Raw genomic sequence first — 12104 nt, forward strand, 5'->3', positions numbered from 1 at the left:
TCTTTATTCTTCTTTCTTGCTCCATTTCTTTCACCGAAAGCTCTTTCTTAGTTTGCCTGTGCTGCTGATTCTTAATTTTAACTCGGTCAGTAGTTTCACACTTCTCAGCATCGCTAAACATATCTCTGAACCAGATATGGTTTCGAATCATGGAAGTGCATTGACATTGCCCCTTCTGTTTCTTTATTGAAGGAGCAGTTTGTACACAAATAGTTCTTAGCAGCCTCTCCCTTCTTCAGACTAGTTACTAATTACAGCCATGTTTCCATAGCTAAGAAGGGTAATTTAACCCCCTAGCATCTAATGATCAGTTTCTCACTCAGTTCTGCTTTCATAGCTGATACAGTTTCTTTGCTTACCTCTTTCTTTTATTGCTGTTTGTGCGTAGCATATTACAGGATGCAGTTTTTGGTAACCTTGCTCTGTACCTTGAAAGTAAAATAATTTCAGTAATCCGCAAGGAAGTCTGGCACATATCTGGCCTTGGCCATACAAGCTGACTTTGATTCACATGCTTTGTTTTGGGAAGTTTCCAGCCTTGCTGAAACTTGTTTGTGCCTCTTCTACCTCACTGTGTGGAGAAAGTGATGGCTGAATTGCTGTCTGACCTAGAGATATGAAGACTTGGTGGAAAACAAGGGAGGAATGGTTTTCTCTGGCCCTCCACCATCAGGCCAGAAATAGGACTAATGTTGAAAACAACATTCTGAAAGAGATGCTGGTTGAAATAATTTGGAAATAAGTGGTTTGGAATTACGGGTTGTTTCCAAAGGTTTATTTCCTTCAGAGAGAGAATAAGCTGCAAATCTCCTTTGGGAGAAGGGGTAGGAAAGAAATTAAGGGTTGAACCCAACTTAAGTCATGCTCATAGTAGACCCATTGAAATAATTACACACGGCTAACTTAGGTCCATTGATTTTAATGGGTCTATTCTGAATTTGACATAGTTGGTTTCCACCACAAATAAATATAATATTTTTTTGGACCCAAAATTCAAAGATAGCAAATAACATTGCTACTGTGTGACCAAAGTAGAAAACATATGCTTTGTTAAATTAGTATACTGATACTTGCATATTGTGGTAAGCCATAGTCTGAAACAAACTAGGACTTACTATGAATGAGCAACGTGCTGGTACACATTGCTTAAGTCACACACCCTCGTCCCTCCTCCTTTCTTTACCAACCCAGAAAGAAAGAAACTGTGTTGCATGCGGATCATGTGATCGGCTTAGTGCTACATGTGAATCAGGACTGTTGGTTTGTTTCCACGCAAACCACAAGAGAAATTCAAGGCTTGTTTGTTTATTCTATGGCTTTCCATTATGGTTGAAAATGATCATTATCTCTCCAGCATCCCAGTTTGTCTGCAGAAAAATGGGGGTTAATATTGGATCTCCAGGGACATGCATCCAAGTGAAGTTGTTCCTTTGTCCTTGTCATAAAGGGGAAGTGTATGGTTAAACCTCATACTCAGTTGTCACTTCTCTTTGAAATAAAACACCGCAGCAACTCTATGAGCTGAGGTACTGCATCATGTTGTACTTCTCCAACATGCACATTAATATCTAAGTTGTAAAATACCATTTAGAAAATATTCTAGTATCTTTCCACTGACCTTTGATTTGGTACAGAAAAGAATAAACAGCACAAGCCTTGTAGATGTCAATTCTTATATTAAAATAATTGCTCGTGAAAGTAATGGTTCAGGTTTTTTTTGAAAAGTCTCAGTGTTGCTTGCCATCACACAGCCAATATATTCCACCAGTTTATCCATTGCCACTGTTCCAAGTCTTTAAACAGAATTCTCTCAATACTGAAGGATTAGGATCTTTCCAGTTCATAGTGATGGATAACTTAGCAGCTGCTATTAAATTCAAAACTAATGCTGTTCCTGAAGTTCAGAATATTTCAGATATCTCAATGTTTAACAGTTTGCAATGCAAGCTATTACTTGACTCCCAGTTTTATTTGTGTAAAACTTGAGCGTGTGACCCTAGGGAAAGCATTTTTGAAAACACACTGTGGTCTGCAGTAGTTATTGTCCTTTCTCTTTTCCCCTGGGAACCAACAATTGCAGCTGGATTCTTGAGCAGGATAGCTCATCTTGTTTGCTTTCTAATCAGTGTGACCTGGAAAAGCAGCATTTCTAGCACACATACTTTTTCATGATACGTTTTTGGCTGCTTTCACAGATCTGCACTGATATTGGAAGATTTTTAAGGTTAGCTCTAGTATATACTCCTAGTGATGCAGTTGGTAAGGCAGGGCTTGGTTGGCCAGCCTTCTATTTTCTAGTTTACAGTAGTGTCTGCAGCCTGGCTAGCTTTTCAGACACCTTTTAACTGAATAACTTTCTAAAGAAATGCCTGAAGCAGCTGATCTTATAGTGATATTCTGTTATATTTTACTCCAAGAAGACCCATTTATCTTAAATAGAACCCGATAAGGCAGACATGTATGTACAAAATATTTTTAATGTGATCCCATTGATATCCCAAGATGAAATTGTGCAGGTAGCTCTTAGAAATATTAAATAATCAATACAAATTATTGAAAAATTGTAATCATATAATTTTTTTAATCCCTTGAAAAAAATTAAATTTTGTAACTTAAAATTAAAATTTAGAGTAAGTCCATCATGTGGTATATTATATTAAAGTTCATGAAGTTCTGAAGAAATTGGTGTTTTTAGTTTTGATGCCTCTCAGTCATGGACTGAGCTGTTAAGGTTTTTGTGTAATCCGGCAAGGCCAAAATTGTCATATTTTTGAAATGTCAAACCCTCATAAATAAAAAAACGCAGTTCTGTGATTTCTTTCATCTGTGTCTAGTGGTGTTTTATATATACATATATAAGGCTGCACCTGAGTAGAAAAGTGAGATGCCTAACTACTGTTCAGTTCAAAATTGCCCACTCCAAACTGCTTTGCCCCCCAGAGGAGTGGGGAAGGGAAACTATGGGGACTATTTCCCTTTTTGTCCTCTGCCTGAAAAAAATAGTTCGGGAGAGGTGATTTCAAACTAAAAAAGGACAAGAGTGGGGAGTGTTAAGCAGCACACCTTTCATGTGCTGAGACTGGCAGGTTCCTTTAGTTTTAGAAGCAAACAAACCATGGAGGAAAGAATCTGAACTTGGCATACCATGTTGCTTGAGCCTTGGGTACATCATGACAGAATAATGCTGTTTGCTTTTGTACATGTGTCAAAAGTGCTTCATTAGTAAGTTCTGTTGAATCTTTCATCTATTCTCCATTGTTGTTGTTATTTTAAACTGGAGTAATTTTTTAATTGCTGTGAAGGAAGCCTTAATTTAAATGTGTCATTCACCTACATTTAAGCAAAATCAAAATTTTGCAAAGTCAAAGAATAATACATGTGTGAAAGAAATGACATTCTATTATAGGGTAACTTATGCCTAATTAATGCCCTTCCACCGCATGGATATTTATGATTTGCTGGAGGCTCTAGGTGTCCAACAGAACTATGAGATGGAAGAAGGGTGTTAAAGGTTTTAAATGGCCCCAGGGTCTTGTCCAGGAGCTGTCAAGACTCTTTGGTGTGGTGTGACTCTGAACTCAGGCTTCTGGTTTAGCGATGGCATACAGATAGCATAGAATAAATAATCATGCTAGGCACCTTGAGTACACTGAAAGGACAGTAAGCTTCTTGTAACAGATATGTTAGAAGTAACAGGTGTGCAGCTTGTTTTGCTTTTAGGACAATGAGCCATTATGTGTTTTATATATGTAAACCACCATGTGATCTTTGGATGAAGGGTAGTACAGAAATTTAATAAATAAAATAATAATAATAATAATAATAATAATAATAATAATAATAATAATAATAATACAGTGGTAACTCGGGTTACATATGCCTCAGGTTACAGACTCCGCTAATCCAGAAATAGTACCTCGGGTTAAGAACTTTGCTTCAGGATGAGAACAGAAATCATGCTCCGGTGGCACGGCGGCAGCGGGAGGCCCCATTAGCTAAAGTGGTGCTTCAGGTTAAGAACAGTTCCAGTTTCAGGTTAAGAATGGACCTCTGGAATGAATTAAGTACTTAACCCGAGGTACCACTGTAATAGAAGAGTAACCAAAGTGATCAAAAGCTCCTGGTGGTAACATACTCAGGGATTTCCAAGAATTACATGGACTGGTTTGAGGAAGTCTCTACAAAACCATGAGGCTAGTGCTGCTTCCAGTTTCTCTCCTACACTGATAGCTACACCTTCATGGGTTACAGAGACCAAAACTATATACAGTACTATATTCTGCACCTCTTCCTTATTGCTTGACATGTCAGCTTGAGGGATTTTATTATGAACAGGATTGTGGGAGGAGTCCCTGCATGAACTCTCTTCCCCAGTTCTATGGAGTCAGCAAAAATCCAGTGATATCCTGAGTAAAAGGACTGAAGATCCATATGGCAATATATTAAATGCCAGCAAGACACATCTAGGAGAGCTTATTTTGGGTCATTTCCTTGTGAGAATTTCATCCACTCAGACCCTTGCATAGGAAATTAAATCTAAACCATAGTAGTACAGAGATGCTGTTGGATCAGCTTCTGGGTTGCATGATGTGTTCCCCGAAACTCAGTAAGCTATTATTTTTCAAATAGGGCACATATGAGGCAATGTGATTATAAAGATCCTGAATTTGTGTCCAGGAACTGCTTGTTACCATGATTAGAGTGAAGGGGAAATTGGGAGAGGCTGTTTCCTTTCTGGCACTGGATGGAAGACTAGAGGACTGAATTATATTTCTAATTGCTTTTACAGCGTGTCTTCAATGATCTCAGTGGCTCAGTGACTCTATCCTGGATTGGTGACAGCACTGGGGTAAGTAATACAGATAGGTTGAATGGATTTTTAAATATTAATTTTGAAAGGAACAAAAGCACAACACGTGAAATAATAATTTCTCCAACTGCATGACTCAGTACTCTCAATAATGGATAGTTTTACTTTAATCTTCCCACATGGAAAAGTAGGGTCGTTCCTGTTTGATGGGTCATGAATAATGATCCTCTTCAGATGTAGGTGTTGCAAGCCATTTGGGTTCTTCTTTTAGCTATTACCTTCATACTCATGGCCAAGGAAGAAAGGACACAGTGTAGGTGTTGTGTATATTGGGTGACTCACTCTGGATTTGGTAAGAAGTGTCTAACTGCCCATCCAGACTTGAGGTGAGAATTGCTTCAATACTGAAGTTTTGCCGAGGAGGAGGAAGTACTCACTGCCTCTTTCTTCACATCCGGCACAGAGAAATGCATCTCTCTTTGAAAGTGTAAGCAACAACCAATGTTCCAGGCATACTGAAGAATTGCACTATATAGATTTTATTGCATTAGCCGTGTGGCCATAGCATGATATACATAGAAATAACAACATACAATGGGGGTGGGGAGGTAAAAGTAGATATCGTCCTGGGCAAATACTTACAGGGGAGAAAAAAAAAGAGATAACAGAAGCGACAAGGGATTTAAAACATCGAGTGACCGATAATACAAAAACAAAAAGACAAAAAAACTGCTGAGGGTGGAGGAGGATCGTTAAAGGGGTCCTTCAGCTCCTCGGATTTGTCCTAGCTCCATTGACCTTGTACAATAAAGCTACTTGGAACTTCGTTTGGTTGTGCAGCGTATCGACTGCAGCTGTGGTGTTAAAAAAGAAGTTAGTGCCGCTTTCCTCTTCATCACACTGAGCAATATATATATATATATTGTTGGTTTCTGCTTCCCATTTCTCCCTCTGCTGCATCCTGTTGCATGACTGATACCAGGTGTCAGTTGAGGGAGAAGGAAGCCTAATATAACTAATATCTCAGCTGAACTGCCAGAGTGGTCCAGCTGTCCATCTCTTAAGACTCACCCCTGCCTCCATTTTTTTTTTAAAGTAAACTATTTATCAGCAAACTTCCTCTTTTGGTTAGAGTTTAGCTGTTTCTGCTTCTTGCCTAATGGCTGACAGTGCAATGCCAGTCATGGCTACTCAGAAGTATTTCCTATTGAATTCATTGGGGCTTACTTCTAGGTAAGTGGGGTTAGGATGGCAGCCTTAGAGAAACACGATAAGAGCAGGATAAAATTGGATTTGGAACCCAATTTTATGACGTGTGATAATTCCAAAATGCAATATGATGTGCCCTAACTTACCAAGTTTACCAGGCTGCTGATATACAAAGGGATTATGGTACAATTTTGGGCTAAAGTATCATCTTTTATTTTATATTGTTCTGTAGAGATTAGCTATTTTATATTGTTCTGAGAGATTAGCTATTAACTAAGAAACCTGTGTCAGGCCAATTATGTATACCAGGGATTAAGCGAGTTTTTCTCTCTTAGGGAAAAAAACACCTTGACACTTCAAGCTAGGATGTCAAAGCACGGGTGACTTTGTTAAGAAGTAGCTTTTCTAAAATGTCATCAAACAGAATAAAAGAAGTTGCAAAGATAAGACATAGCATTAAAAAAAATAAATGCAAAATGAATTCTAGTGGATGTTGGTGTATTCAGCTGACCTTTATAAATCCTTCAACACAAGTTTATAATGTTTCTGAAACATTTTTTTAAAAATGTGTTGTGTATGCATGACAGCAACCCCACATGCCAAAATAAACCCAATTAAAATCATAAACTTGTGTTAGCTCAGCCATGTACCCCCAAATATGTGAATTTGTCCTTATTGGGATGTGATGGTTACCTGGCTTTTAGACAGTGTGCGTGCTGGCTGTTGTTCTCAGGCTATTGTTGCTAACAGGTTTCTCTCTTTCCAGGTTATTCTTGTGTTGACCACATTTCAGATACCTCTGGTGATCATGAGTTTCGGGCAGTCTAAGCTCTACAGAAGGTGAGAGCATTGTGTTGTGAATGTCTATGAACTGAAATGCACATTGTAATGAAGCCAAGAGCTTGCTGCCGATTCTTATATATGAGGATTTGTGAGCAGCCTCACATTGCCTATGTACAGTGGTTAGGGACAGAGCTTCTAAACTAGTGATAGGTCACCCTCTTTACAAAGCCAGTGATGAACAGCAGGTTGAATAAGTGGTCAGTGTTGCATCCTGAGGTCTATCCTGCCTTGGAGAGAGTCCAACTTTCTGACATGTAAAGAGGCACAAGCTTACCAAAAGCACAGGAGCAATCATGGAGGGATTTGCTGGTTTAATAATAAGTCATATACTAAGTGGTGTATTCTTTGTCAGAGGCAGTTATCTCTGCCATTTAAACAATGGATATGCTACTTTATTATCTAGCTTGCCTTAAGGGACTGTAAGTAAGCCATCCCCCTTCTGCCGGCCTGTTGGAAATCCTACAGGAGTAAGCTCCTTACTGACTGCTGCTACTGGTGTCAAGAAGCTTGAGAGGGTTTGAAAAGCTCACCTCTCTTATCTTTCCCCATGCTTCCTGTTGGGATAGAGCTTGTGTGAACCACAGTCCAAACTGCACTTTCTTTAGGTGTGGTTCCTTGCCAGACAGAAGCTAGACAGATTTTTCCTTCCTTGTTTCTTTGGTGCGGCTGAGCTTCTCTTTTTTAGCGGCTGGAGAAAATCAGTTGCACCACAGACAGCAAGTCTTAAGAGCAATTCCCTTTGGCCAGGAGTAGCATCTGCTAAGAGTGGTATGCAGTGGTGGCACCCTTTTTCCCAGGCGCATTGGGAAACGTAAAGGGCAGCTGAGAAGTTCAGGCACTCACCAAATTTTGCTGCCCATTTCGACAGCTGGAATAGGCTTACAAGTGACCCTGCTTAAGAATGGCTCACATATGCAAAGTGTGACAAATTTAAAATGCCAGGTATCCTGAGAAAGAGAACTGGGAAAAACTCTAGCCTTTGTTATTAGTTTAGAAAAAGTTTAGGCACTCTTTGCCATGTGCAGGTCTCTAACTTGAGGCTTCTGAAAGTGTAGGGATAGCATGGCTGGGTAGAGTTAGTCTTGCAAGAAGCCAAGACTTCTTATGGGAGTTTTGGCTGGTTACATGTGGAACTCGTAGGGTTCGTTTGTACATTACGGCTACTATATAGAGCAAGGAGCTTCACACTGAACAAGTCCCTCCCTTGGAATATTTACCTGGCCCTGCCTTTGTTTTCTTGGAGATGCCAGGCGAAGTCCATCCTGTCCTCTTGGGTGTTCCCCAGCACATGGTTACTTTCACTAGTGTTTCCTCCTTTTAGACTGAATGCTGTTTTGTGGACTTTTAGTAACTGGCTGTCGATAAACAAGCAACTTTCTCTGCTGAGGGGCTTCCCTTTAATAAATGATCACCCTTGCACCTCCATTGATTCCCGGGCTTTGAAGCTGGAAGTGCTTTACGTCACTACCTCAGACGTGTTCCTGTTTAACTCTCTTACAAGTTGCCAGAGAGCTGTAAGCATGGGCAGCTGGCCCTGGGGAGATGGTCTACAAACCAAAGTTCAAGGAGGAAGTGCAGGTGTCCATTTTGAGGAGTTGTATTAAAACATTCAATATAAAGTGAGTAGGGAAAGTAATAGGTTACCTTAAAAAAATAAAGCATAAGCAGCAATGTTCTAATTAAAGACTGTATACCTTTTTCCATCTTCAGCTAGTACGCTAGGTATGGCTGTTCTGGGACAGGGATAACTTGGCCACAGTGGTGCATGATTTGGTTACCTCTGGACTGCACTATTGCAGTGCACTGCATGTGGGCCTACCCCAGAGGTTGGTTTGGAAATTGCAGCTAATGCAGCCCAGCTTTTGGGGAGAACCGCTCTGCACCAGCATATTACAACAGTGCTGAAAGCCCTGTCCTAGCCACCAGTACATTTTTCAGCTAGGTACAAGATACTGTTTTTTAGTGTACATAGCCTTAAATGGCCTAGTACCAGATTACTTTAAGAACTGCCTTGTACACCAGCCAGATCAATATGATCATCTGAAGAAGCTGTCCTGCCTGTTTCACCAGGTATCCTGTATTAGTTTTTACATGTTCAGATGTTGCTACTATGGTAGGATTGCCATACATCTGGAATATCCCAGACATACCTGGAACACTGCAGGCGGAAGCAGGGTCCAGGCAGAAAATCCGGGGTATGGCAACCCATATCAGCATTGTTGTTTTTGCGATTTCCCCGAAGCTCAACAATTTTTGTGCCTAGATTTTTACTTTATGAAATATGGCAAGCCCACAGTATGGTACTATGGTCCTGGTGTTTGGGTGAAAAATTCTTTAAAAATCTCAACAACTTTGCAAGTGTCAGAAACTTTACTACAAACATAGGCTCACCACATTATTGAAACAAAGGTTACAAGGGCTGTTAAGTGACCTCCACAGGGTGACCATAAAATGGTTTGGTTCCTTCTATCATTTTTTTGGTGTGTTCTATTGTTTTAAGAGGCCTCCAGACACAAATGGCTGCATCTGCAAAACTATCCTGTACTGAGGAGCTTTTACACTTACAATGTCTTTTTTTTTTTTTTGCACTGTAGTGAAGACTATGGGAAAACTTTCGTAGACATTACGGATCTCATTAACAACACTTTCATCCGGACAGAATTTGGAATGGCCATTGGACCAGAAAATTCAGGGAAGGTAGGATGTGGGCTTTGTTCCTATTTCTCCAGCTGCTTAACAAGTTTACAGTGTTGCACAATATAGCCTAGTTGTCCATATCATATCATATCTATGGAATACAGATTTCTGCCACAAAATCTCTACCTACCTACCTATCCACCCTACTCTCCACTGACTTGCTATATGACCTTGAGAAATAGCATCCTGCTTGATGCTTCCTGGTTGCATGTTGGAGCCATTACCTGCTTTTTCCAGTTTACCTGATTGTAGATTAAATCAAACTGTTACAGTGCCTATGCAATCACACAGTGTTCTAGGCATGGCTGCGTGATTTTCACAAAGTCTCGTCCTCAGAGCAGCTCAGTTTCCTTGGCAGAACATTCTGTAGTGTGCTGTACAAAGTTTGATCCTAAAGCAGGTTGCATAAGACATATTTCTAATAGTCAAAAGATTGATGGTGGTTTATAGGGTTTCTACTACTTTTTCTGGACTCGTTAGTTTGCTGCCGAAACAGAAATAATGTTTACACCAACATTATTGGTTTTATTCAGGTCATCACTGTTTCCTTTGGTCTTTATGGGTTTGGTTTATTCCCACATGACTTCCAGATGGATGTGAGAAAAAATGTTACATCCTTTTAGATTGTATTAAAAAAATTAATGGAGTTCAGCTAAGCACTCATATCCTAGTGAAGCAGTCCCTTTGCACTAATTTGCACAGCAAATTTGCACAAGGAGCATAAGCACAAGAAACACTAAGGGTTAGTGAGGAATTCTGTTCTCCCACACAGTTGGGATTTTTATTCTGGTTTCTGCCAACTTCAAAACTGCAATGTTTCAAATAGCTTCAGGTGACTTCTTTATTTGTGATAAACTAGAAGCACAGATATGTTGAGAAGGGACACTGATCTTTATTTTTCTGACTAGGTGATACTGACGGGGGACAGACCTAGACCATACCATACAGGAAGAATATTTCGATCATCTGATTTTGCTAAGAACTTCCAGTTGACAGATATTCCTTTCCATCCTTCAACTCAAATAATTTATCACCCTCAGAATTCTGATCTGTTGTTGGCCCTCAGTATTGAGGTAAGGATTTGGGAAGAATAGAGCTGTTGGTTCACTTATTCACTGGTAATTTAGGCATTGAATCTAGGCTCCAAGAAGCCATTTAGGGCTCCTCCAGACATCCTTTTTATTATGCATTCATGATGATTTGGACTTACGATGGTATTGGGGCTGTTATCCCTGATCCCACTTTCAATACTGTTTAAACCTGAAAAAGTTCTAGAGTGGGTACACTGCTTCATTTTCAGCTTATCCCATAATGTCCTGTTGAAATCCTTGTAACCTTTTATACCACAAATGTTTTGCTTTAGTTTTTGTCCTGCTTTTATGATACTGTAGTGCAAGAGTACTGCTCCAAACAGCAATAATAGTGTAATACTGGGGAAGCATTGCAGAACAACTAATAAAGTGGAATGATGGATGGCCCAGTATCAATCCACCACAATTATTGCATCAGTGACATGTTGCAGAATTCACCCACAAAAAAGCTCCAGTCTGGAGAGGCTCTTAATGTATATTTGAGTGGGTGGGCAGGAGGGCTTGGCTCTTGTGTGACCCCTTGTGGTAATAATTGGCAGCGTCATAGTTTCTGTCTCATCAATACAGCAGTTGTACGGTTATACTTACTGCTTTGCCCTAAGTGCTGTGTTACATAATGAAAGTGTGGGGTATATTTTAAATGAAACTCATTGCATTGGCTGCATGAAGCTCTTTTCTAACAGGACTATGAGATTCTGTATATAGGTGAATCAAGCTTATTTAAGAGATACAGTCTGACTCAGTGGCAGAACTGAAGTACGGAAGCCTCAGCTGGTCAAGAAACTGTGTCCAGTTTGTTACTGCCTTCTGTTGTGTTTCTGGCCCCAATTCAAAGTGTTGATAATGAACTTTAAAGTCCTAAATGATTTGACACTAGGATGTTTAAAAGATTGTCCTCTCCCATATGAGCTTTCATGTCCTTAAAATCTTTTATGGAAGTTCTCTTCCATGTCTCACCAACATCTGAGTTGTTCTTGGCTGTACACAACTGAGCCTTCTCTGTGGGCTCACCAACACTTCAGTTACTCTCTCAATGGGAGTCACATCTTGACCCTTCTCTGATGGTGTTCCACTGCTGTGCAAAGATGTATTTTCCAGCAAAAAATTGGTCTACCAAATTGCTAATCTTATTCTCTGTGATATGTTAGATATGTTTTCTCTGCTGCCTCTTTTCTCTGCCTTACTGATTATTTTGCATTTTATTTTTTAATATGTTGGTTGGATTGTAAACCACCTTGAGCATTTTCAATGGAAATCTGGGCTAAAATATTTTTAATGAATATTTTTAGCTCAGACTTGAAAATGCTAAGCAGATGATGAATAATCCTTTCTTAATGTTTTCAGGGCAGTCTGTGGGTATCTAAGACCTTTGGTGAGAAATGGAAAGAAATACACAAAGATGTTTGCCTGGCCAAATGGTGAGCAGCTGAAAAACAAACATGTTCCCCAGGGAG

At 39.8% G+C, this 12104-nt stretch overlaps 1 protein-coding gene across 2 annotated transcripts in view; it reads left to right on the forward strand.

Annotated features, from left to right (window-relative positions):
* SORT1 (sortilin 1) overlaps positions 1–12104 on the forward strand; it is a 48883-nt gene that overhangs the window by 18736 nt on the left and 18043 nt on the right. For both annotated transcript variants that reach the window (XM_053392855.1, XM_053392856.1), the window contains exons 2-6: positions 4790–4849; positions 6786–6859; positions 9457–9559; positions 10468–10632; positions 11995–12068. In XM_053392855.1, the coding sequence (XP_053248830.1) occupies positions 4790–4849; positions 6786–6859; positions 9457–9559; positions 10468–10632; positions 11995–12068 (476 nt within the window). The remainder of the gene's footprint in view (positions 1–4789; positions 4850–6785; positions 6860–9456; positions 9560–10467; positions 10633–11994; positions 12069–12104) is intronic.

Source organism: Podarcis raffonei, chromosome 6 (genome assembly GCF_027172205.1).
Source record: "Podarcis raffonei isolate rPodRaf1 chromosome 6, rPodRaf1.pri, whole genome shotgun sequence".
NCBI classification, from domain to species: domain Eukaryota; kingdom Metazoa; phylum Chordata; class Lepidosauria; order Squamata; family Lacertidae; genus Podarcis; species Podarcis raffonei.